The sequence below is a fragment of the Zalophus californianus genome, chromosome 10 (genome assembly GCF_009762305.2).
Source record: "Zalophus californianus isolate mZalCal1 chromosome 10, mZalCal1.pri.v2, whole genome shotgun sequence".
NCBI classification, from domain to species: Eukaryota; Metazoa; Chordata; class Mammalia; order Carnivora; family Otariidae; genus Zalophus; species Zalophus californianus.
The window spans coordinates 43,478,306-43,506,133 of record NC_045604.1 but is presented as its reverse complement, the minus strand read 5'-3'; the positions used below and the strand labels follow the sequence as shown (position 1 = coordinate 43,506,133).

At 42.1% G+C, this 27,828-nt stretch overlaps 1 protein-coding gene across 1 annotated transcript; it reads left to right on the top strand.

Moving 5' to 3' along the window:
• The first annotated feature begins 63 nt into the window (after positions 1–63).
• RNASEL (ribonuclease L) lies at positions 64–27,097 on the top strand. The gene is given in 8 exon segments (XM_027613389.2): positions 64–311; positions 2,847–4,507; positions 12,582–12,667; positions 13,840–14,045; positions 21,295–21,424; positions 24,167–24,303; positions 24,969–25,077; positions 25,079–27,097. Coding segments are annotated over 7 exon segments (2,193 nt in total). The 5' UTR covers positions 64–311; positions 2,847–3,033; the 3' UTR covers positions 25,130–27,097.
• Positions 27,098–27,828: the final 731 nt, after the last annotated feature.

The window sequence follows — 27,828 nt, the reverse complement described above, 5'->3', positions numbered from 1 at the left end:
TACCACTTATTTCCCTCCATAGGGGATTTGGAATAACGTGGTAAAGATGAAGCGGGCTCGGCTCGGTGTGGGCCATCAGATGGGCCCCCTGCAGTCAGAGCGGAGGCCTCGCTGTCCGACCAAGGGTTAAACGCGCTGTGGGCTCCGGGGCGTGCGGCTTTTGCTTCCGGCCTTTGTCCTCACTCCTTGTCTCTCTCCGCCCCACCCCGCGGACTCAGTGATCACAGAGAGTAAGTGCTTTGCTGCTCGCCCCGCGATCTGACGATTGAACGCTCTCCAAGGAAGAGCCGAGGGGCGTCTGAGTTTAGAAGGTAAGAGGGGCTGGAGAGCTGCGGTAGCTTGAGAAATTGTTCCATTTGAGGGATTCCTTGGGCTCCGGGCTCTGGAGACGGAAGGGGGTGAGTGAGTCCTGATCGCCCCCCCCACAACCCCGGAATTCCAGGGTTTGCCCGCAGTCAGTCCAATCCACGCGGTACCTAATCAAGCCGTCTCTCTCTGTCCAGCACCAATGGCGAGAGCGAGAAAACGAAACCGAAATCAGGCTTGTACCTGACAGCGCTCTGGTGGTCTCTTCACTCAGCTATTTCACTTGGGGGTTTCTTCGACTTCCCTTCTCTGCTCCTTTCTTTAGACCAGCCTGTCTCACACCTGTTGTAGCAGGAACTTTGAGCACAAACATGTGTCTCAAAATTTTCATTGCCAGGTGATCGTGCTTTCGTAGCACAATCGATTTAGATCTCTGAGGGTGGGGGCTTGGAGAGTGTCCCGGTGGCCAGGTTGCTGAAAAACGGGTGCTTCGTGGGGTCTGTAGCAGGTGCAGTTTTACAAATCTGCAAGGACCAGTTCCGTGCTGTCTGGTGGCTGAACTGCGGCTCTGTTGCCCTTGAGGGAGGGCAGTTGGACTGACTCAACACCACCAGCTCCCCCATTTGTGTATGGCGAGAGTAGGAATCGCTGAATTTTGTTTTCCTGAAGGGACATTATTAAGTCTCTCAGTTAGTGAATGCCTAATATTTGCCATACTTTATATGCATGAGGGGACGGAAAATTGAGAATAACCTAATGTTACACAATTAGGAAGTAACAGTCTGAAGTTAAATGATCAGGGGTTCAAACTTAAATCTTGTGAGGTTGGAGTCTGAGCTCTTTCCACTTCTCTCTGCTACTTTGAATAGAAGCACACATGCATAAAGAAGACATGCCCAGAGCCAGTAAATGCACTGAGAGGTGTAAGAAATGCAGATTGACACAAAACACATTTTTTTCCCTATTAATGAAGGTTCTTTTTCTTTTAAGAGATCATCTATTTCTAGTGAGGGTATGTTAATATGACACTGGAAGAAATTTATTAAGATAGGTTGAGAATTTTTTAAAACAATGATAATCCTTTTGTTACCGGACAGAGAACCGGTTCCAAACTCAGGTTTGCCTGCTGGCTGCTCACAAATCAGTACTAGAGAGGCAGGTAATGGTGGGAAAGGAAAGGCTGCTTTATTCAGGAAGCTGGCAACCTGGGAAGATGGCAGACTAATGTCTCAAAGACCATCTTCGTCATCCTACGGGAAGCTGGAGGGCTTTAGGGGAAAAGGCATGGGAAAGAGGGTGGGGGTGGGAGCTGCGTGCAGGAGTGGCAGGTGTGCAGGCAGTCAGTCGTATGTCAGTATGACCCTAAACAGGTAGGCTAGCATCTCTAGCAGCTGTTCCTGAATGGAATTAGGCCTTCTCTTCTGGGAAAGTCTGGTCCTTCATTCCTCAAGGCCAGTGGTCTTCAAATCTCAAGGAAAGTAAGTTAGTTCTGCTACAGATCAAGGGACTTAGGTCAGCAAGCAAAGAGTGGATAAGCTTGAAGCCAATTAACACTTAAGACCTGTTGGCATGCTGTTACACTTTGACCAGTCATTCAATTCTTGGAAATCTATCATAAGAAATCTATTACAAGATTTATCATAAGAAAACACACTTTAAAAAGCTAAATTAACTGCAACATTATTTAGAATGGTTAGAAAATTCCAATTTTAAAAATCTTGCTGAAAAGTTGTTTTTAAAAACTGTTTAGTAATAAGGAAATGAAGCAAGTGACTGGTGGCCTATTGCAGAGCCATTAAAAATGTTTTAAAAGACTTTGTGGTAACATAGGAAATTATACAATGGCATTAGATGAAAGAAAGGATATTTATACAGTATCCTCACATAGCATGATCTCAGCTATTTTTAAAAAAAAATTTATAGAAATATACTAAAATAGGGGCACCTGGGTGGTTCAGTTGGTTGGGCATCTTACTCTTGATATCAGTTCAGGTCATGATCTCAGGGTTGTGAGATTGAGCCCTGTGGCGGGCTCCCTGCATAGTGCGGAGTCTGCTTGAGATTCCCTCTCCCTCTGCCCCTCCCCCTGCTTGCACTGTCTCCCTCTCTAAATAAATAAATAAAAAGTTAAAAAAAAAGAAATATACTAAAATCTTTTTTTAAAAGATTTTATTTATTTATTTGTCAGAGAGAGTGAGCACAAGCAGGGGGAACCGCAGGCAGAGGGAGAAGCAGGCTCCCCATTGAGCAAGGAGCCTAATGCGGGACTTGATCCCAGGACCCTGGGATTATGACCTGAGCCTGAGGCAGACGCTTAACCAACTGAGCCACCCAGGAGTCCCCTAAAATCTTAACAATGCCTATTTCTGGGTGGTGGGACTGCAGTGTAAAAATTTTCTTGTTTTTAATTTATATATGTTCATAATATTCTATAGTAAAAAGTTCTATATAAATAAATAGATGTATTTTGAAAAAGTTGCTAGTAAAATTAATTTTTTCTAATTCAAATGCTTTCTCACTATTATAAAATTATAAAATAGCTCATCTCCAGGTGGAATGTTAGAAGACTCCGAGAGTATTTCCTTCCTCATATTGCTGGTCTACAGCCAGATAATCTCTGTTTAACCTGATAGTTCAAAGAGCTCCGTGTCTCTTTGATCAAGTCCCAAGGAGATAAGTTTGCATTTTCTCAAAGGCACAGAGTTGTAGCCAGTGGTAATTACCATCATGGAGACCAAGAGCCATAACAGCCTTCAGGAGAGACCCACACCCTCCAGCAATGAGGAGACATCAGTGGATGGCAATAAGTTAATCAAAGCTGTTAAAGAAGAAGACATCAAGCTGGTCCAACAATTCCTGGAAAGAGGGGCTGATGTTAACTTCCAGGATGAGTGGGGCTGGTCACCTTTGCATAATGCAGTACAAAGTTGCCGGGAGGACATGGTGGATCTTCTGCTTCGTCATGGGGCTGACCCTTGTCTGAAGAAGAAGAATGAGGCCACTCCATTCATCATTGCTGGGATTGTGGGAAATGTGAAGCTGCTCAAACTTTTCCTTTCTAAAGGTGCGGATGTCAATGAGTTTGATGCTAATGGCTTCACAGCTTTCATGGAAGCCGCTGTGAATGGGAAGGATAAAGCCTTAAAATTCCTGTATGAGAATGGGGCAAATGTGAATTTGAGCCGAAAGACAAAGGAGGATCAAAAGAGGCTTAGGAAAGGAGGGGCCACAGCTCTAATGGATGCTGCTGAAAATGGACATGTAGATGTCTTGAAGATCCTCCTTGATGAGATGGGGGCAGATGTCAAAGCCCGTGACAATATGGGCAGAAATGCTTTGATCTATGCATTTAGGAATTCTGATGTTAGAAATGTGGAGGGCATCACTAGCCTTCTGCTGCAGCATGGCGCTGATGTCAATGTGAGGGGAGAGAAAGGGAAGACACCCCTGATCCTGGCAGTGGAAAAGGAGCACTTGGGTTTGGTGCAGATGCTTCTGGAACAAGAACATATAGAGATTAATGAGACAGACAGTGAGGGCAAAACAGCACTTCTGTTGGCCGTCCAACTCAGACTGAAGGAAATTGCTCAACTGTTATGCAACAAAGGAGCCACCACGAACTGTGGGGATCTTGTGATGATAGCGAGGCGCAACTATGACAGTTCCCTTGTAAGGCTTCTTCTCTCTCATGGGGCCAGAGAAGATTGTCCCCCTCCCACTGAAGACTGGAAGCCTCAGAACTCACGCTGGGGGAAGGCCTTGGAACACCTCCACAGAATATACCGCCCTATGATTGGCAAACTCAAGATCTTTATTGATGAAGAATATAAGATTGCTGACACTTCTGAAGGGGGCATCTACCTTGGGTTCTATGAAGGGCAAGAAGTAGCTGTGAAACGATTCTATGAAGGCAGCACACATGGACGACAGGAAGTCTCCTGTCTGCAGAGCTGCCGAGCAAACAGTGACTTGGTGACATTCTACGGGACTGAGAGCTACAAGGACTGTCTGTATGTGTGTCTTGCCCTCTGTGAGCAGACCCTGGAGGAACACTTGGCCAAGCACAGTGGGCAGGCTGTGGAAAACAAGGAAGATGAGTTTGCCCGAAACACCCTCTTATCTGTATTTAAGGCTGTTGAAGAACTACATCTGCGGTGTGGATACACTCACCAGGATCTGTGCCCACAAAACATCTTAATAGGTGAGTCTCCAGTCTTCTCTTAGAAATTGCGGGGTCTTTATTTACAAAAAGAAAGGATTTTCATTACAGGGAGGAAAGGAGTAGAGTAAGTGTGGATTATTCAGTTTGAGGATTAATGCAACAGATTCATAATTAGAGTGCTATCTCTCCTGCTACCAGGTATAACCCTTACCCCATGTGGAGGTGACAGATGCCAATGGAATACCAGGCTAATGTCATATTTCCTTTGGCAAATACAAATATGAAGGTTATGTCTTAGATGGAGTCAGCTCCAGAAATTTGAATTCCTAAAGTAGCCTGCCAGTCAGAGAATCCTGAAGGTGTGTTTCTGCAGCCAAGATGGTAGCCACTGTGAATTTTTTTTAGGTGATTTTATTTATTTATTTGTCAGAGAGAGAGAGTAAGGGCATCCAGGCAGGGGAAGCGGCAGGCAGAGCAGGCAAAGGGAGAAGCAGGGTCCCCTTCAAGCAAGGAGCCTGGTGCGGGACTCGATCCGGACCCTGGGATCATGACCTGAGCCAAAGGCCGAGGCTTAAGTGACTGAGCCACCCAGGCGTCCCTCCACTGTGAAATTTAATGGCAAAACCGAGGTCAAAACTGGGCATGCCAGGATAAGACGCAACAAGTGAAACAGACTCCAAGTGGGCAGAACGAGTCAGCACCCACTGGCCTCAGCCAAAAACAAAATGAAGGAAAGAAACATTAAAGGAAAGAAGCAGAGCTGAGTGTAAAGTCCCAGGAGGTGACGTGGTGCAGTAGGAAGAGTCTTGGCTTTAGCCACGTGTAGGGAGACTTGCGGCCTAGTCACGCCACTTTGTAGGTTTGCAGCCTCAAACAAGTCACTTAGCTCTGTGAGCCTTAGTTTCCTCATTTAAGATGAATAACACCTCTTTCATAAGGTTGTTATGAGGTTTAAGTGCAGTGTGTTAGACAAGTTACCTGTATGTTGTAGGTACTCAGCAAAGGCCAGGTCCTTGTCTAGAGGGCTAAGCAGAAACAGATACCTAATCTACAGACATGTACTGAGATTTAAGGTAGGTGTAAGGGAACAAGACAAAAAGAGGGTTCAGGTATTGAAAGGCAGAGAACAGTATTTAAGGTCCTGGACAAGACCTGGAAGGAAGTAGGTGGACCTCAGAATACAACTGGAATCTGGCTTTTAATTTGAGGACAGGTGCTAGTGGCACTCCTTCCTGGTTTTAAGCAACTTTGTTGGGGAGCCTGACAAAGGCCAGAAATATGTGCAGCTCTACAAAGTGAAGCAGAGTTCTCAAGATGCAGCCAAGGGCAGGGTCCTTCCCAGTTCTAACTGCTGATCTTGATGCAAAAGAGTCACATGTCACATTATAAAGAAAAATTACTTGTCACTACCTCTTCTTCAGAATTTCTGGCACCATCTCTTCTATTCTTAAGCTTGAACAATAGAGAATTGAGAATTGACTCTATTTCTGCCCCCAGGTGGTGAACCTAACACATACTACAGACTATTCTTTGTATTAGATCCCTAAAATGATGGGAAAATATTGTTAAATGAATTCTTAGCTAGGATCAAAATAGCAAAAGAAGTTTTACAGGACAAAATCTTTGAGGAATCATAAAGAGACTGAACATGATAGGATGGGATTAAAGAAAGACACGGGAGCCCAGGACAAATGCAGGATGCCACAGCTAAATATTACTCATAAAAGTAGGAACAGTGCAAAGAAACTCCACTCAGGAGTAATGGAAGCCAGAAGCAGGAGAGGACAAAAGATCAGCTAACAGGTAGATTGCTGCATCAGTAGAAAATAGGAAGATCACACCTTGTGCATTCCCCACAGACCAAGCATCTGTGCCAGGCCTGTCTGTCTGCAGACAGGGCTACTACTTGAGACACTGGGTGGTTGATGATCTCAAGAGAAACAAAGAGCAGTTAAAACCACAAGATTTCTGCCAAAGCACCCTACTAAGTGGCACATCCTGCTTACCCCCTAGTTTCACTGAATAAAACGCAAAGCAGAAGTTCTGACAACTGCCTCCATCTCTCCCCCATGTTGGGTGGCATTAACAGAAGCAACTCAAAGGGATCAGGGATTCTCAACTGCAAAGTAAGGCTTACAGTCAAAAATCACTGAAGATATTTATGAAGTGCTGATACCCTGAAAGAGATGCATGAAATAGAAGAACTTAGACCCAAAGAAACAAAGCTAACTGAGTGTATTAGTTTCCTATGGCTGCTGGAACAAATTATCACAAACTTGGTGGCTTAAAACGGTAGAAATTTATTCTCCCATAGTTCTGGAGGCAAAAGGTATGAAACCAGTTCCACTGGCCCCAAATGACGTGTCAGCAGGGCCAAATTCCCTTTGTAGGCTGGGGTGGCGGGAGACCCTTGCCTCTTCCCCGTTCTGGTGGGCAGCTAGTATTCCTTGGCTTGTGGCATCACTCCAATCTCTGCCTCTGTAGTCATTGCCTTCTCTTCTGTTGTCAGATCTCCCTTTGCCTGCCTTGCACAAGGGTATGTGTGATTGCATTTAGGACTCACCCTGCTAACCCAGGACAATCTCTACTATTTCAAGATATTCTCTCTCTTTTTTTAGAGAGGGAGAGAGAGTGTGAGCAGGGAGGGGCAGAGGGAGAAGAGAGAGAATCTTAAGTAGTCTCCACACTCACCACAGAACCTGACATGGGGCTTGGTCTCACTACCTTGAGGTCATGACCTGAGCCTAAATCAAGAGTCGGATGCTTAACTGATGAAGCCACCCAGGTGCCCACTGTTTCAAAATTCTTAATCACATCTGCAAAGCCCTTTTGTGTGAGTGTGTAACTATATAAAGTAATGTTTGCAGATTCCAGGGATTAGGGCATGGGCATCTACTTAGTTTGCCATCCTGAGTAACCACAGTACTTTAAAGTAAGTATAATTAATAAAACCAGAGAACCAAGATAGGTTATTTCATCCAAGAAGCAACGATAAGCATTGTGAAGAGAACGAATAGAGAATTTGGGAATTTAAAATATAATTGTTTAAAAATTTAAAACTCGAGACTGGATTGAAGATTAAATTAGCAAGCTAGAAGACATGCCCAAGAAATTTTCCTAGGAAATAATAGAAAAGCATAAAGGAGTGGATAGGGAAAAAGGTTTAGAAGTCAAGATTTAGGTCTGAAGTTCTAGTAGGCATTTCAGAGGGAAGAAGAAATGAGGTTGAAGCAATATTTGAAAAAAAAAAAAGTGAGAATGTCCCAGAAATAAAGATAGATATATTTCTCTTATTGAAAAACTCACCAAGAGCTGAGGGTAAGTAAGGAAAAAAACCCATTGAGTCACATCTTAAAGGAGTATCAAAACATCAAGGGAGAGAGAGAAAATCTCAAAAGCTCCCAAGAGAAAACAAATTACCTACATAGAAACCAGAATCAGATTGCTAAGAGACTTCTCTCCTCAGTAACCTGAATACAAAAAAAGGAACTGAGGAGAAAGAACCTACTAACAACTGAATCTTAGTATTCCCCCAGAATTCATATGTTGAAACTCTGCAGATATCCTTTCAAGATAGTGTTTTTATTTCCTTCAGATACACTTCTGTTTTATTTTTAATTTTTTGAGAAACCTTCATGCTGTTTTCTATTGTAGCTGCACCAATTTACATCCCCACCAAAAATACACAGGGTTCCCGTTTGTCCACATCTTCACCAACTCTTGTTATCTCCTGTTTTTTTGATAATTATTCTAACATGTGTGAGATGATATCACACTGTAGTTTTGATTTGCATTTCCCTGAAAATTACTGATATTGAGCACTTTTTCATGTACCTGTTGGCTCTTTTAATGTCTTTGGAAAAATGTCTATTCAGGTCCTTTGCCCATTTTTTAATCAGAGCATTTGATTTTTGCTATTGAGTTGAATGAATTTCATATATATAAATATATATTTCATGTACATAAATATATTTTCATATATAAATTTCACATATATATTTCATATGCATGGAAATTTCATATATATAAATATATATTAATATGTATATTTACTCCATATCAGATACCTGATTCGTAAATATTTTCTTCATTTCTATACATTGCCTTTCATTTTGTTGATGGTTTCTTTTGCTGTGCAAAAGCTTTTAGTCTGATGTAGTCTCACTTGTTTATTTTTGCTTTTGCTGCTGTGCTTTTGGTGTCATATCTAAAATATCATTGCTAAGACCAATATCAAGGTGCTTTTTCCCTATGTTTTCTTCTAGGAGTTTTATGGTTTCAGGTTTTACATTTAGGTCTTTAAGCTATTTCAAATTAGTTTTTGTGAGTGGCATAAGATAGGGGTCTACTTTCGTTCTTTTGCATGTAATTATCCAGTTTTTCCAACATCATTTTTTGAAGAGATTATCTTTTCCCCATTGAGCATTCTTGGCTCCCTTGTCAAATATTAGTTGACTGCCTATGTGTGGGTTTATTTTTGGGCTCTTGATTCGGTTTCATTCATCTTTGTGCCTGGTTTTATACCAGTCCTGTACTATTTTGATTACTAGGTCTTTGTAATATAGTTTAAAACCAGGAAGTGTGATGCCTCCAGCTTTATTCTTTCTCAAAATTGCTTTGGATGGATCAGTGCCCTTATAAAAAGAGCTAGCTAGTTGTCTTTCTACCATACGAGGATACAGCAAGGAAGATGGCTGTCTATACACCAGTATGCGGGCCCTTACCATGAACGCAATGCTGCTGACACCCTGAGCTCAGATTTCCAATGTTCAGAGCTGTGTGAAATAAATCAATTTCTGTTGTTTAAGCTACACCCATCTACTGTAATTTGTTATAGCATCCAGAATTGACTAAGACAACCATCAAATTATACATGATTCAAAATAAATACATATTTTTGATTGAAGTATTATTAACATATGGTGTTATATTAGTTTCAGGTATACAATATAATGATTCAGCAATTCTAGACATTACTCAGTGCTCATCATGAAAAGTGTACTTTAATCCCCTTTATTCCCCCCATCCCCCTACCCACCTCCCCTCTGGAAACCACCCGTTTGTCCTCTGTATTTAAGAGTGTTTTTTTGTTTGTCCTTTTCTCTCCCTTTGTTTGTGAAATCATATGGTGTTTGGCTTTCTCTAACTGACTGACTTCACTTAGCATTATACTCTCTAGGACCATCCATATTGTCACAAATGGCAAGATCTCATTTTTTTGATGGCCGAGTAATATTCCATTATATATGTGTGTATATATGCCACATCTTTTTTACCCACTCATCTATTGATGGACACTTGAGATGCTTCCATATCTTGGTTATTGTAAATAATGCTGCAGCACATAAGTGTGCATATAACTTTTCAAATTAGTGGTTTTGTTTTCTTTGGGTAAATACCCAGTGGTGGAATTACTGGATATATGGTATTTCTATTTTTAACTTTTTGGGGAACCTCCATACTGTTGTCCACAGTGGTTGCACCAATTTACATTCCCACCAACAGTGTGCCTAACGGTTTCTTTCTCTCCACATTATTGCCAACACTTATTATTTATTGTCTTTTTGATTCTAGCCATTCTGACAAGGGTAAGGTGATATCTCTTGATGGTTTTGATTTGCATTTCCCTGATGATGAATGATGTTGAGAATCTTTTCATGTGTCTGTTGGCCCTTTGTTTGTCTTCTTTGGAAAAAAATGTCTATTCAGGACCTCTGCCCATTTTTAATTGAATTGTTTGTGTTTTTTTGGTGTTGAGTTGCATATGTTCTTTATACATTTTTGATATTAACCCGTTATTGGATATATCATTTGCAGATATCTTCTCCCATTCAGTAGGCTCCCTTGTCGTTTTGCTGATAGTTTCCTTTGCTGTGCAGAAGCTTTTTATTTTGGTGTAGTCCCAGTGGTTTAGTTTTGCTTTGGTTTTTCTTGCCTGAGGAGACATATCTGGAAAAATGTTCCTATGGCCAATGTCAAAGAAATTACTGTCTGGTTTTTTTTCTAGGGGTTTAATGGTTTCACGTCTCACATTTAGGTCTGTAATCCATTTTGAGTTTATTTTTGTGTATGGTATAAGAAGTGGTCCATTTTCATTCTTTTGCATGTAGCTGTCCAGTTTTTCTAAGTACCAGTTGTTGAAATACATTTTTTAAACATTTAAGGATCCAGGAAGACTTCCTACCCACAGACCATATATGAAAGAACTGCTAGAGGATATGCATAAGGAAGGAGAGAAAGAGCCTGGTAGAAAATAGTGACTTACAAGCAGCAAAGAATAAACAAAAAAATTAATTGTTTAAGTAACCTAAATATGTGTTATTTTTAATGAAAAATTATTTGTTTATTTAATTAAAATCTTTAATTAAAAAATATCATCTTAGATGATATTGCAGTGCTGGGAGTGAGGATGAAGAGACTCTTGATTCACTGACAGCAGGGTGGAGTGCGCAAATTTTATCCTAACTCTGCCCATCAGCTGTTAGCAGTCTGTGATTCTATAAGTGCAGAAACTAAGTGTAAGAGTTTAAAATTTTTATAGCACTTTAGCAATGTTGATTGCATCTAAAAATAAATAAAAAACCCTGGGGCTCATTAAAAAAAAAATCAAGTGTTAGAAGAGATGTGAAGTGTTCCCTTAGGCACTTGCAAATTTAAGTAGCAGAGAACTCAAAGTGGCTTAAACAGTGAAGGGGATTTATTAGTTGGAATAGCTGAAAGCAGTCTCTGGTTTCCAGTCTGCACCCTCTGCCCCTTCAACCTCATTGCAGGCTACTTTCCAACTTCATTCCTTCTTTCCAGGCTGTCAGGCCTCCTTTCTGTCAGAGTGGAATTCCTCAGGTTCCTTTCTGCCTTGGGAATTCCTATCTGGATTTCTCTCTTCCCTGTTCCATTCTCCCATGTGAATTCTACTGATCTCTGTTCTCAGTGTCCTTTCTTAAAGGAAGACTTTTCTCCCCCACACAGCCATGTGGCTCTTGTTATACACTTTCAGAGCATCCTGCACTTTGGGCTAGCATTTTTAAAGTTGCAATTAGGGTCACCTGGGTGGCTCAACCGGTTAAGCATCTGCCTTCAGCTCAGGTCATGATCCCAGGGGGCTGGGATCGAGCCCCGCATGGGGCTCTATGCTCCGCGCAGGGTCTGCTTGTCTCTTTCTGTCCCTCTCCCTACTTGCTCTCTCTTTTTCTAAAATAAATAAATAAGTCTTAAAAAAAATAAAGTTGTAATTAATTTTACATTCACTCATTGCTCAGAGACTCAAAACTCCACAGGGCCTGTGCTGTGTTCTCCTCTTTCACTGTCATTTTCCCCCTCACTAGACACTTGTTGAATAGTTTAATGGGTTCATTTTTGTTAGACTGTGGGTTTACACCCAACTTTGCTATCTAAGTTCAGAACCAAAGGGGTTTGAGAAGCACACAGTTGTGCTGACCATCCTGCTGCCTGGAGTTACTCGGTTTGCTTTCTTAGACGCCTTCAAGCCAGAAGCAGGAGCTACTCCTTCAAGGACAGGTCACTGACTGGCTCTTCTTTCATCTTGTTCCTGACCTCACCCATCCATGCATCCTTCTTCCTGAGGACTCAGTGGCTTCCTTCAAGGGAGAAAGATTCTGAAGAGGGCAAGGAGGTAGTGGCTCATTTCAAGCACATAGTTAATCCATAATAACTGATTACAGTGTCACAGGGGGCTGTGGTTGGTGGGCTTGATTGAGTGGCGCACTGTGGTAAGCTGCTCTTGGATTTGGAGTCTCATTGGTTAGTTGTTAATTAGCCTTGGGAAGTCAACGTATCTCCTGCCAACAGTCCCTTTATAAATCTGTGCTCATTGCCCCCAGGAATTGCCTGAATGGGGAACTGGTCAACTTTATCCTCATCCTTCCCCATGCCCAGGCCTGGAGAAAATGAAATTTAAATCCTGCCCTTGGCAGATACCTAATAAGTCAAATGACACTGTGCACATGGCTCTTTTGAAGAGTAAATAGCCATGCAGATATAAGCTTTATTATTGCCTTCTTCAGAGATGATAATGCATTGTGGTACATAATTATTTAAGTTAATTACAACATGAAGAGAGAGGATTTTCACTGTATCTCTACAAACTATCCCTTAGATTCCAAGAATGCTGTTTGCCTGGCAGATTTTGATAAAAGCATCAAGTGGACTGGAGAGCCGCAGGAAATCAAGAGAGATCTACAGGTAAATTCTACAATTGGTTTACTTTTCCATCTTTCTGCTTCCTTATTTGTTTCGTTCATTCCCTTATTTCCTATGGCCAGTTAGACGTCATTTCTGTTTTACCTCTTCTAACTTCCAAGGCATTCCCCCAGGGCTTACTGTCTTCACTCTCTTGCGGACAGTGGCATTTCTCTGGGCTGCTGTGGCCCCTTTCTGTATTTCTTTGGCTCTCTCTCTTCCTCCACCAGCTAGATAGGAAATGAATTGAGCATGACATACCTCTTCTAAAATTACCTCCAGGAGGTATGTCCAAATGGCCTCCCAAATTCCTGCATGAGGTATTTCCTGCCTGCAGACAAAGCAGATGGGATTTCTTTTCCCATTTTGTTCAAACTTGTATGCTAAACTCCTAGGAGGGCCAGATACGAAGGCCCTCCGAAACCCATGGGAGGGATGGGATTGGTCCTCAGCTTGAAAGAAACTAATCTTGGCCACAGAGGTTACGAGCTTGAAATAGCTTTTTCTCCTAGAAGGAGACAGCAGAAACAGAGCCTGACCCCTGCAGACCAAAGCTCCCAGGTTGACTCTGACCCTGTCTGGGCAGTTTCCTCCTGGGAGGTTCTCCAGGATGCAGAACGTTCAACCCCGGGGCAAGAGCTCTCCAGCCACATCTGGCCTTTGCTGCTAAAAGGATTTTAGCTCCTTCCGTGATTGGTGTCTTGCCTGCTGTAGGAAGTGCGTATATTGGCCTCCTGCTTGACCTTTCTTCCCTGTCATGGCCTAACTCCTGGAGCTGTCACCGTGTCCCACTGGACCTGGACTGGCTCCTTTATCTGCCATCTCACATAGTCCCAACCCAAAGTCTCAGTTTCCAGCCAGAGTCCTGGCATTTCCCTTGTTGAAAACAGTTTTCCTCTCCCCTGTTTTTTGACATTCGATCCATACTTTAAGGTCCAGCTCAAATTCCTCTTCCTCTAAGCAGTTTGCCCTGACAATTCTGGCTTAGGATTATCTTTTGCTCCTCATAAACCTAAATTGTGGGGACCATATATTGTCTTGAAGGGTTCTACATGTAGAACCTGTAAACTCCTTGAGATTTCTCCCACTTTCCATTTGGTCATAACCTGCACCACACCTCCATACAGAGTGAGAATTCATAGACAGCTTTGGCTTGATTTGTGGCTTTCATGCAGGCCCTTGGACAGCTAGTCCTATATGTGGTAAGGAAGGGAGAGCTCCCTTTTGAGACACTGAAGACTGAAAGTAATGAAGAGGTGATTCAACTTTCTCCAGATGAGGAAACTCGGGACCTCATTCATCAACTGTTTAACCCTGGAGACAATGTGCAGGGGCACCTGAGTGGCCTGCTGGGTCATCCCTTCTTTTGGAGTTGGGAGAAGTAAGTAAAAGTTGATGGCATATTCCAGGCCTCCAGAAGGGAGACAATGAGTGTATTAGTCATGAGATATATATATGTTCAAATGATATATAGATAGACAGATATATAGATATCCAAATGATAAATATAAATATAGATTTACTTATTAAAAATATTTTATTTATTTATTTAGAGAATCTTAAGTAGATACTGCTGTGCTGAGCACAGAACCTGATGGGGGCTCTATTTCAGGACGCTGAGATCATGACCTGAACCAAAATCAAGAGTGAGGCACTCACTCAGGCACTCACGCCTGAGCCACTCAGGCGTCCCTATGTATTTATTTTTTTAGAAAGAAATGCAGTATTAAGGCTGAGAATTCTCACGATCTGCCTCTGCAAGCTGGAGGCCCAGGAAAGTCCATAGTGTAATTTAGTCCAAATGCAAAGGCCAGAGAGCCAGGGGCACTGATGATGTGGGTTCCAGTAAGGGTCTGAAGGCCTGAGAGCCAGGAGCGCTGAGGGCAAGAGAAGATTGATGGCCCATCTGAAAAAAATCAGACAAGAAGGGGTGAATTCCATCTTTTATTCTATTTCTTTTTTAATATTTATTTCAATAAAATTTATTTTTTTACCTTTCTTTTTTTTAAATTTTATTTTATTATGTTATGTTAGTCACCATACAGTACATCATTAGTTTTTGATGTGGTGATCCACGATCCATTGTTTTCATATAACACCCAGTGCTCCATGCAGTACGTGCCCTCCTTAGTACCCATCACTGGGCTAACCCATCCCCCCACCCCCCTCCCCTCTAGAACCCTCAGTTTGTTTCTCAGAGTCCACAGTCTCTCATGGTTCGTCTCCCCCTCCGAGTCCCCCCCTTCATTTTTCCCTTCCTTCTCCTAATGTCCTCCCTGCTATTCCTTATGGTCCACAAATAAGTGAAACCATATGATAATTGACTTTCTCTGCTTGACTTATTTCACTTAGCATCATCTCCTCCAGTCCCATCCATGTGGATGTAAAAGTTGGGTATTCATCCTTTCTGATGGCTGAGTAATATTCCATTGTATATCTGGACCACATCTTCTTTATCCATTCATCTGTTGAAGGGCATCTCGGCTCTTTCCACAGTTTGGCTATTGCGGACATTGCTGCTATGAATGTTGGGGTGCATGTGGCCCTTCTTTTCACTACATCTGTGTCTTTGGGGTAAATACCCAGTAGTGCAATTGCTGGGTCATAAGGTAGCTCTATTTTTAATTTTTCGAAGCACCTCTACACTGTTTTCCAAAGTGGCTGTACCAACTTGCATTCCCACCAACAGTGTAAGAGGATTCCCCTTTCTCCACAACCTCTCCAACATTTGTTGTTTCTTACCTTGTCCATTTTTGTCATTCTAACTGGTATAAGGTGGTATCTCAATGTGATTTTGATTTGAAGTTCCCTGATGGCTAATGATGATGAACATTTTTTCATGTGTCTGTTAGCCATTTGTATGTCTTCAGAGAAGTGTCTGTTCATATCTTCTGCCCATTTTTTGTGACTTGATTATTTGTTTTTTGGGTGTTGGGTTTGAGAAGTTCTTTATAGATCTTGGATACCAGCCCTTTATCTGTAGTGTCATTTGCAAATATCTTCTCCCATTCTGTGGGTTGCCTCTTTGTTCTGTTGACTCTTTCCTTTGCTGTGCAGAAGCTTTTTGTCTTGACGAAGTCCCAAAAGTTCATTTTTGCTTTTGTTTCACTAGCCTTTGGAGATGTATCTTGAAAGAAGTTGCTGTGGTCGATGTCAAAGAGGTTACTGCCTATGTTCTCTTCTAGGATTTTGATGGATTCCTGTCTCACATTGAGGTCTTTCATCCATTTTGAGTTTATCTTTGTGTATGGTGTTAGAGAATGGTTGAGTTTCATTCTTCTGCATGTGGCTGTCCAATTTTCCCAGCACCATTTATTGAAGAGACTTTTTTCCATTGCATATTTTTTTCCTGCTTTGTTGAAGATTATTTGACCACAGAGTTGAGGGTCCATATCTGGGCTCTCTATTCTGTTTCATTGGTCTATATGTCTGTTTTTGTGCCAGTACCATGCTGTCTTGGTGATCAGCTTAGCTTGTAATATAGCTTGAAATCGGGCAACACGATGACCCCAGCTTTGTTTTTCTTTTTCAACATTTCCTTGGCGATTTGGGGTCTTTTCTGGTTCCATACAAATTTTAGAATGATGTTTGTTCCAGCACTTTGAAAAATGTCATTGGAATTTTGATCGGGATGGCACTGAAGGTATAGATTGCTCTGGGTAGCATAGACATTTTAACAATATTTATTCTTCCAATCCATGAGTATGGAATGTTTTTCCATCTTTTTTTGTCTTCTTCAGTTTCTTTCATGAGTGTTTTGTAGTTCCTAGAGTATAGATCCTTTACCTCTTTTGTTAGGTTTATTCTGAGGTATCTTATGGTTTTTGGTGCAATTGTAAATGGAATTGTTTCTCTAATTTCTCTTTCTACAGTTGCATTGTTTTGTATAAGAAAGCAACTGACTTCTGTGCATTGATTTTGTATCCTGCCACATTACTGAATTGCTGTATGAGTTCTAGTAATTTTGGGGTGGAGTCTTTTGGGTTTTCCACATAAAGTATTCATGTCGTCTGTGAAAAGAGAGAGATTGACTTCTTCTTTGCCAATCTGAATAGCTTTTAGTTCTTTTTGTTGTCTGATTGCTGTTGCTAGGACTTCTAGTACTATGTTGAACAATAGTGGCGAGAGTGGGCATCCTTGACGTCTTCCTGATCTTAAGGGAAAGGTTCTCAGCTTTTCCCCATTGAGGATGACATTCACTGTGGGTTTTTCATAGATGGATTTTATGAACTTGAGGAATGTTCCCTCTATCCCTATACTCTGAAGAGTTTTAATCAGGAAAGGATGCTGTATTTTGTCAAGTGCTTTTTCTGCATCAATTGAGAGGACCATATGGTTCTTCTCCCTCCTCCTATTAATGTGTCCTATCACATTCATTGATTTGCGAATGTTGAACCACCCTTGCATCCTGGGGATAAATCCAACTTGGTCGTTGTGGATGATCCTTTTAATGTATTGCTGGATCCTATTAGCTAGGATTTTGTTGAGGATTTAGGAATCCGTATTCATCAGGGATATCGGTCTGAAATTCTCCTTTTTGATGGGGTCTTTGTCTGGTTTGGGGATTAAGGTAATGCTGGCCTCAGAATGAGCTGGAAGCTTTCCTTCTGTTTCTATTTTTTTGAAGTGGCTTCAGGAGAATAGGTATTATTTCTTCTTGGAATGTTTGGTAGAATTCTCCAGGGAATCCATTAGGCCCTGGACTCTTGTTTTTTGGGAGGTTTTTGATCACTGCTTCAATCTCGTTACTGGTTATTGGCATATTCAGGTTGTCAGTTTCTTCCTGTTTCAGTCTTGGCAGTTTATAGGTTTCCAGGAAGGCATCCACTTCATCCACATTGCTCAGTTTATTGGCATAGAGTTGTTGATAATAATTTCTAATAATTATTTATATTTCCTTGGTGTTAGTTGTGATCTCTCCCCTTTCATTCACAATTATTAATTTGGGTCCTTTCTCTTTTCTTTTGGATAAGTCTGGCCTGTGGTTTATCGATCTTATTAATTCTTTCAAAGAACCAGCTTCTAGTTTTGTTGATCTGATCTACTGTGTTTCTGGTTTCTAATTCATTGATCTCTGCTCTAATCTTAATTATTTCTCTTCTAATGCATGGCTTAGGCATCGTTTATTGCTTTTTTTCTAGTTCTTTAAGGTTTAGATTTAGTTGGTGAATTCGGGATTTTTCTATTTTTTGGAGTGAGGCTTGGATGGCTATGTATTTCCCCCTTAGGACTGCCTTTGCAGTATCCCATAGGTTTTGGACCAATGTGTTTTTGTTCTCATTGGTTTCCATGAATTGTTTAAGTTCTTCTTTGATTTCCTGGCTGACCCAAACATTCTTGAGCAGAGTGGTCTTTAGCTTCCAAGTGTTTGAATTTCTGCCAAATTTTTTCTTGTGATTGAGTTCCAGTTTTAAAGCATTATGATCTGAGAATATGCAGGGAATAATCTCAATCTTTTGATATTGGTTGAGACCTGATTTGTGACCCAGTATGTGGTCTATTCTGGAGAAAGTTCCATGTGTGCTCAAGAAGAATGAATATTCTGTTGTTGTAGGGTACAATGTTCTGTATATATCTATGAGGTCCGTCTGGTCCAGTGTGTCATTCAAAGCTCTTGTTTCTTTGTTGATTTTCTGCTTAGATGATCTGTCTATTGCTTAGATGAGGTCTCCTACAATTAACATATTGTTATGAATGTGACTCTTTATTTTGGTTAACAGTTGGCTTATGTAGATGGCTGCTCCCATGTTGAGGGGCCTAGATATTTACAATTGTTAGATCTTCTTGTTGGATAGACCCTTTAAGAATGATACAGTGTCCTTCTGTGTCTCTAACTACAATCTTTAGTTTAAAATCTAATTTGTCTGATATAGGAATTGCTACCCCAGCTTTCTTTTGAGGTCTGCTGGCATGGAAGATGGATCTCCATCCCTTCACTTTCAGTCTGGATGTATCTTTAGGTTCAAAATGAGTCTCTTGTAGACAGCATATGGATGGGTCCTGTCTTTTTATCCAGTCTGCAACCCTGTGCCGTTTTATGGGAGCATTTAGGCCATTCACATTGAGAATGATTATTGAAATATATGAATTTATTGTCATCATGTTGCCTGTGAAGACCTTGTTTTTATAGATTGTCCCTGTAAATTTCTTTTCTATATTTTTCTCCTTTTATAGAACCCCCCTTAATATTTCTTGCAGGGCCGGCCCAGTGGTCATATGTTCTTTCAGTTTCTGTTGGTCTTGGAAGCTCTGCATCTCTCCATCCATTCTAAATGACAGCCTTGCCAGATGAAGTATTCTTGGCTGCACGTTCTTCTCGTTTAGTACCCTGAATATGTCTTTCCAGGCCTTTCTCTCTTGCCAGGTCTCTGTGAATAGGTCTGACATTATTCTGATGTTCCTCTCTCTGTACGTAAGGAATCTCTTCCCCCAACTGCCCTTAAGATGGTTTCCTTGGTTCTAAGATTTTTGAGTTTTACTATTACATGCCGGGGTGTTGGCCTGTTTTCCTTGATCCTGGAAGGGGTCCTCTCTGCCTCTAGGACATGAATGTTTGTTTCGTTCCCCAGATTAGGGAAGTTCTCAGCTACAATTTGCTCAATTATATCTTCTAGTCCTCTCTCTCTCTCTCCACCCCCTCAGGGATCCCAATAATTCTGACATTGGAACGTTTCATGGTGTCACTTATTTCTCTGATTCTATTTTCATGGATTTTGAGTTGTTTTTCCCTAGCCTCCTCTTTTCCCTTTTTATCTATTAAATGGTCTTCCAGGTCACTAATTCATTCTTCTGCCCTGCTTATGCTAGCTGTTAGATTATCTCGATTAGATTGGATCTCACTGGTAGCATTTTTAAATTCTGCCAATTCAGCTTTCATTTCTGCCCTTAGAGACTCTATGTTGTCCTTAATTGATTTCTCCATTCTAGCCATTGTCTTCACAATTGCTAGCTTGGATTCCATCTCTGATATCTTGGTTATATCTGAATCCATTTGTAAATCTTTGGCATAAATCATAATCTCTGAGTCTTTCTTATTTTGGGGGTTCCTCCTCCTAGTCATTCTGTTGAGGGGTGGTTGAGGGAATGTATAGAGTCCAAATTATTGACCACAACCCAAGCAAGATGCACCTGTTTTCTAGGGACCTTAGTGTTGCTGGCCTCTTGTTTTCCCAGCCTGTCTTCTGGGGGAGGGGCCTGCCTCACTGTTACTCAGGCAACCCTGTTTGGGCAGAGTTGCCCTGCCCCCTATGGTGGGGGATGGGCTCAGTGAAAACCGGTTTTGTGGGGCTTTTGTTCTCTGGGGGCTTTCCCTGGCAGCTTTCTGCATCTCTTCTGAGAGAGCAGAAGAGAGCGTTTCCAACTCTCTGCCTCAGAACAGAGAGATGGCCGTCTGTTCTTCAGTGAGCTCTCCAGGCCACACTATCTCAGTTTCTGTCCGTGCTGCTATAAACAGCAGCGTCCTGGGTTGTGCGCCCCTCCACAGGGCTCCCAGTCCTGCCTCCAGGTCAGGGCACATCTCTGCCCTTTGTGCTTCTAACACCTCCAGCCGCCCCCAGTTCGCACACTAGGCCCCGCTCTGGGTTTCCCTCTGGGGGGGCTGCCCTAAAGTCCTTTCCCCACTGCTACCGGTCTGCAAGTCTGTGCCCCAGCCCCAGCACAGGTGGCCATTGCTCATCGGTGGTGTAGGATACCCACAGCCCCCTCCGCCTCTGTTGATCCTCCGACATCTGCCCGTGGAATCCCGGCTCCCTGCTTGTACCTTGAAACCAACTGCCTGCAATATTCTGTTTGTAGAGATCCAGATCTATCTTCTTACATCTCAGGCTGATTTCATGTGTGTTCAGAGTCATCTGGTAGATATCCAGCTCCGTTCCGGGGACTGGTTGGAATAGGGTCCCCTACTCCTCTGCCATCTTTTCCCCTCCTCCATCTTTTATTCTAAATAGGCCATCAGTGGGTTGGATGTGCCCCATTCACATTGGGGATGGTGATCTGCCTTACTGAGTTCACCAGCTCAAATGCGAATCTCATCTGGAAACACCTCACAGATACACCTAGAATAATATTTAATCTGGGCCCCTTGTGGCCAGACAAATTAACACATGATATTAACCATAGTGGTAAGGAGGTGTGGGAATGAGTCAGGCTAGGAATCAACAAACCCAGGCTCTCCTCTCAGTTTGGTATTTCCTGGCTGTGTATCTTTGGATCAGTGACTTAACCTGTCTAGATTCTGTTTTTTTGTTTTCTTTATTTTAAAGATTTTATTTATTTGACAGAGAGATAGAGAGAGAGCACAAGTACGCAGAGCAGTAGGCAGAGGGAGAGGGAGAAGCAGAGTCCCCGCGGAGCAGGGAGCCCGATGTGGGGCTCGATCCCAGAACCCTGAGATCATGACCTGAGCCGAAGGCAGACGCTTAACTGACTGAGCCACCCAGGTGTCTGTCTGGTTTTGTTTTCTGAAGAACAGCAAAAGAGAGAGAGAAAAAGATGCCTGCATGCCTCTCTCATCATGCAGAATTTTTAGAGACATGGTTTTACTACTTTTATCAAAAAGCAAAATGTAACATTGTTTTCCTTCTGAAAAGAGAGGGCAAATGGAATGACCATGATAATTCTGTCATCCTCAGCCGCTATAGGACCCTTAGGGATGTGGGAAATGAATCTGACATTAAACAAGGATTGCTTACAAGGGAGATTGTCCAACTACTACAACCTGAAAAATCTGAATGTTCCAGTTTTGCCCAGTGGACTTCTAAGGTATGAACAGTTCCTATGGTCTGGAAGTTATTCTAGAAATAAGGATCTGTATAATGTGTTAAGTTAGTTTTTCTAACTTTTTTTTTTTTTTACTGTTGGCCTGGCTCAACCAGGGGGTGGAAGAGGTGATTTCCCGGCCCATCTCTCCATCCCAGTCCCCCTCTGCCCTGTTGAGTCCCTGCTCCATCTTTCAGAGGCCGGGCCCCCCTGACAGACAGGCTCTCATCTACACTCCTCTTTAGGAAGGCCTTGTCCCAGCCCAGGAGCCTTTTCCTTTCTTAGGGCTCTTTCCTTCCAACCTTGGTTTTAAGAGAGGCCTGGCTAATGATCTTATTACTACTGTGACAAGAGCAGCTGATTAAATAAGAGTTTAACCCCAAGGAGCTGCTCTACCGTGAGGCTTCTCATCCAGAGAGCGATTGGCTGCCTCTGCTGTCTGTGTACAGCCCTGCTCTGACCAGCCACACACACATCTACCTTCTGCCTGAGAAAACACCGTGAAGAAAAGGTGATCTTTCAAATTCCTCCTCTTCAGGAAAGGGTCCACCTAACTTGAACTAAATATAGTAAAACATAAAAAATCAGCCATCATCTCAATCTAGTGGGTGCTATCAGAACTTTCATTTTTTTTTTTAAGATTTATTTATCTTCAGAGAGAGTGTGTGCATGTGTGTGAGAGCAGGGAGGGGGGAGGGGTAGAGGGAGATGGAGAGACAGAGAGAGAATCTTAAGCAGACTCTATGCTGAGTGTGGAGCCCGAGGCAGGGCTATATCTCTGAGATCATGACCTGAGCCGAAACCAAGAGTTGGACACTTAACCAACTGTGTCACCTAGGCACCTCCCAGAACTTTCATTATTATTACTTAGCAGACATCTATCAAGTACCAGTTACCTGCTGGACACACACGAGGCCATGGGCATGTGAAGCAGAGTACAGCATGGTCCATACGGGGCTGAGAGACCCACGGAAACATTGCCTGTGGGATGCATGCTGAGCAGTCCAGAGACTGTGCAAAGCACTATGGGAGAGTCCATAATCCTCAGCTCTTTGACTGAGACCAACAGCTTCCCTATGCTTTGTCTGATCTAGGACTGCTTCTCCCATACCTCTTTGTTTCTGGGTCTCATTTTGCTTTCCTTCCCTCGCTTGCCCCTAGATGATACATCACACTCATAATTGCTGCCTTGGTGTCCATCTTTCTGGCTACCCTGTAAACTCCACAAGGGAAGAGATTGTCTGTTGTCTTGTCCACTACTGAATTCCTGGCATGGAGTAGGTGCACCATGACTCTGCTAATGAAGGTCTATAAAACTTCAGCTAAGGGGTGCCTGGGTGGCTCAGTCAGTTAAGTCTGCCTTGGGCTCAGGTCATGATCTCAGGGTCCTGGGATCAAGCCCCGTGCCCAGCTACCTGCTTGGCGGGAAGCCTGTTTTGCCCTCTCCCTCTGCCCCTTCCACCTGCTCGTGCTCTCTCTCAAATAAATAAAATCTTAAAAAAAAAAAAGCCTCTTCTAAAACTTAAAATTGTAGAAATAGAGAAGTCTGAAACCAAAGCCAATGACAGTAACAGCTGACAGTTCTCTAAGTGCTGACTATATGGCAGTTATCATTCCCAGGGCTTTATGAGTCTCCACAGTTAATCCTTATAAGAACCTCTGAGTTCATTGCCTCTGTGTCACAGGTGGGCCCATAGAGGCACAGACAAATCACTTTTTCCAACGGTCTAGAGCCAGCCCCAGAGTCTGCCGCTGGGCAGTCTGGCTGCCGAGGCTGTGTGCTAAAGCCACTCCCTGCAGGAAGTGATGGTGCCATCGAGTCCACCAACCCATTTAATGGCTGAGCACATTGAGACTCAGAGGTGTGGCCTGAAATAGCCAGGACTGGAGAGGCAGGGATTGGAAGAACCGGGAGGGAAAACCTGTTCTTTCGTTTCCCAGTGCATCAGTTCTTTCCCCTAAACTTCACTGACTTATATTGAATTTTGACAGACTCAAGTCTTATCTGTTAGTTCCCATGTGAGACTTTGATTTTCTGTTGCTTTTCGTGACTTGCCCATTTTCACGGTCAGATGTTCAGCTTTGCGGCAGCGTGGAGGAGCCAGGTTTTCCAGTGTTTGCTGCTGCCTCCTCTCCACAGGCCGCCCCGTCCTGCCACACAGACAGGCTTTCTAAATATGACAGCCATCAACAAGGGTGCACGCACAAAGAGAGGGGCGTTGACTTGAGAGAAGCTGCTCTGGGACACTTAGAGGCAAGGAGAAACATGAGACCTTTGGAAATAGAATTCAAAACAAAACCGAACAAAAACAACCACCCTCGCTTCGGCAGTGGCTGTCAGGTCTGATGTTAGTCTGAATGAATACTCTTCAAGGGGGAAATGTCATCAGTTACCAACTCGGATGGGTCACTGCAAGGATAAAAATACTGCATAGCATGATGAGCAAATTTCCTAGTATAACAGCCAAAGAATTCCTAAACCATGTTTCAGTATATTTAATTTCTCATGAAAATAGTTCTCTTGGAAAAGAGAGACTGGAATGTAGAGTTCCTTATGATCCTGCATCCAGACACCATTACTGTATAGTATTTACTTCCATTCATTTCTTTCTATTAATTTGCTCTATTAATTAGTGGTAAATTGGGCATATATTCAAATTTGTATTTTGCCTCTTTGTATTAACATCCCATGAGGATTTATTCTGTGGTGCTACCATATTTTTTGCATAATGTTTTGTTTTTTAGATTGACAAATGTGTTATGAAACAAATGAATAGGTTTTATGAGATACGCAAAAAATTACCTTATCAGGACACTGTGCAAGATCTGCTAAAGTTCATCCGGAATCTGGGAGAACATATTAATGAAGAAAAAAATAAGGAGTGAGTATTATTTCTGTTCCTGTAAGTCATATATGAAATGAGGATGATTAAAAAATCCCATTCTAAATTTATATCTGCTATTTGTTAGAAAGAAGAAAATTTGTTTTGATGAAATGAAAAGTAATTCCTTCCCTCTGTTTGGAAAAGGGCCAACACGTTGTAAGAACAATGAATGATGGACGTGCCTGGCAGGCTCTCATCTTCCTTCTTAGCTTTTGCTGAGCCCTCTTGAACAGAAGGGTACTGACTCCCTTGTGGGAAGCAATGCAGGGGAATGGGCAGCTGGGTAAGGTGAATGTAGCACTGTAAATGTCTAAAAAGTAGACCCGTGTTAGTGAAATCAGCTTTTGCTGCCCAAAATGGTAGTTGCAAACTCAAAAAACCTTGCAGTTTTCAGGGCTCTTTTGGATTTTGGAACTGTAGGTAAGAGATTGTGGAACTATATCATCTCCATGTTATGAATGATTAAACTGGGGTTCACAAAAATTAAGTTGCCAATTAGCTGAAGAGTTGTTAGGAGATAAATCTTGTTCTGTCAGATTCCAAAGTCCTGACGTGCTCTGCTCTAGAAATTGAGGGAGCAAAGAGATCTCCGGGCCCAGATGCTATAAAGGGGGAAGATGATCTGGGGGCAACCATGCTAATACATTTGTGTTTCATTTCAGGATGAGGTTGAGAATTGGAGAACCTTTCCAGTATTTGCAGGAGAATTTTCCCGATCTGGTCATGTATCTCTATAAGAAACTACAGAACACAGAATACAGAAAGCATTTCCCCAAAAACTCACAATCCAAACAAGCATTGGCGTGATGAAGGTCAGCCTTGAGTGGTGGCTGAGGTTTTTGCTTTCAGGGAGGCACTTATTTAGCTGTGTGATCCTGGGCACATCACAACTCTCTGGGCCTCTTAACTAACCTGGTTGCTTGCAAGGGTGAGTTAGATAGTGGATGTGTCAGGTCCTGGCACCAGTGCTCAGTATTCCCCACATGTTTATAACCAAAAAAGTATATACTCCAACTACCCTCCTTGTCCTTCTTATAGGTAAAGCTTAGTGGCAGGAGCTGGGTGGGGGGGCATCCTGCTAAGAGTCCTCTTATCAGTTGCACCGAAGGAGTGAGTGCTTAGACCTCTAATGCTTGATTATCTTATTTGGTTCTCCTAATGACCTTGCAAGCTAGGGTTTGTTATCTCCACATAAGAACTGGCAGACTTGAGACTCAGACAGTTTGAACTACTTGCCCAAGATCACACAATTTTTACAGAGCACTGTATAAATGCATGTTGTGTTATTGTTATTACTCACGTGGGTACTTTTGAACTTAATTACCAGCCCAGGGATCTTCTGGATGGATCCCAAAAGGAATATGTCAAGGGGACTCCAGGAAGGTCATTCATTCATTGACTCCACTTATTCATTCATTCAATATTTTTTGAGCACCTAGGATAAGCCTAGGCACTAATTGTATGAATTCCATTCCTTCTAGAACCACCTGCACTGGTTTTCTATGACCTTATGGCAGTAGTTCTCAACTGGGGGCAGTTTTGCCCCTGAGGGGCCATTTGGCAGTGTCTGGGATGCTTTTGGTTTCAAATCTGGAAGATAAAGGGATATTATTGGCATCTGGTAGATGGAGGTCAGGGATGATGCCAAACATTCTACAGTGCACAGGATAGCCCCCCACAACATGAAATTATCCAGCCTAAAATAGCAGTGGTGCCAAGACTGAGAAACTCTGCCTTAAGGGATCAGGACACCTTTGAACTGACTTGGGGCCCAGGACCATGGATTATGTGGACCACCTCACAGAGGAGTGACTTGAATTTGTTTTCTTGTTTTTGAATTTGTAGTGAAACAATTCCAGTGTCAACTCTCCAAGAAGTCCCCTGAGCACCCTCACTTTCCACACCCCAGTCCAAGTGTTCTCTCTGGCTCCCTAGCACCCATAGCCACATCAGAGCATGCTCCTTTCCACCTTTGCATGCTTCTTCCCTACTGGACTGTAAAAGCTCAAGTGCCAATGAGTTTTATATATATATATATATATATAATGAGATATATATATATAAAATGTATTTGTATCATTAATGCTTAGCAAAAAGTCTGCCACATAAATATTCATTGAAAAATGAATGAACCATCTTCATACATGAATAATAATGCTACCTTACATTTTAATGGTGCTTTATAATTTATAAATTACACCTACATATTTTCTCTTTTAGTTTTCAAAACAATCCTGCAAGGTAAATGCTGTTATCCTCATTTTGCAGATGAGGATAGAGGCATGTTGATTTGCTCTAATACATAGCTAGGAAGTATCACTGTCTTGATCTGAACATATTTTCTGGCATTAAGTCTGATGTATTTTCCACTTATCCTCGTTGTGGTGGTCAAGATGGAGCTTTGTAATGGGAGGATCTGGGGAAAAAAATAAACAAACAAAAAACTACAGTATCTTAGGTTCTTTCTGAAGAGAAGGTAACCTGAACCAGGCTTCATTGACTTCATTAAAGTCAAGAAGTGTTGGAAGTTAAACTAAACAAAATTGACATTAATGTCTTCCGCTCTCACCTGTGATTGCATGGATCATTCTCTCCTTGCTAAAAAAAAAAAAAAAAAAAGGAAGTACTGGAAGAAAGAAACTTTAGGCTGTTCTATAAGGTTTTAGAAGCAGGAAGATTGCTTTAGGTTTTAAAATTAAGTTTTGGTTTTTTGATTTGTAGTAAGTACCTGGATATGTCAATCAAAATGCCCATTTGTAAAGCATATTCAATAAAACTTGGAATCATCTTATTAAGTCTGATTTTCTCAAAGTGATATTTTCATTATAAAGAGTAGTGATAAGTATAATAGAAAATGTTCAATGATTAATGCCTGGGTAAGTTTTAAGAAAGGGCATCTTGCTCTTTAGTAATGGAAAAAGGAGGCTATTTTCGCCCTCCAGTTATTCTGGAACAGTAGCCAGCTTGGGTGTCTTTGTAGAGAGGGAAGGAAGGAACTGAACAATTTACCCTCTGCTTTAATTCTCTGAAGGTTTCTGTGGCCACTCTGCAAATATTTCTCATGCAGTTGTCATGATCACAAACATTTAATTGAGTTTGTGGCTCACATTAGGTACTGTGTTAGGCAAGGTGATTCTGTGCCTGGGCTTGTCAAGCAGGAGTGCCAGTTACAGAGAGAAGAGAGGAGGTTGCCCGCCTGGAATGTTCTGGACAAGCAACATAGGAGAGAAAATAATGGTAAAGTAACAAGGTGCTCACTTCTTGAGCACCTGCTGGTTTCCAGTGCCTAATGCTTTTTTTTTTTGAGTTATATATTTTTTCTTTCTTTTTTTAAATTATTATGTTATGTTAATCACCATACATTACATCATTAGTTTTTGATGTAGTGTTCCATAATTCATTTTTTGCATATAACACCCAGTGCTCCATGAAGAACATGCCCTCTTTAATATCCATCACCAGGCCAACACATCCTCCCACCTCCTTCCCCTTTAGAACCCCCAGTTTGTTTTTCAGAGTCCA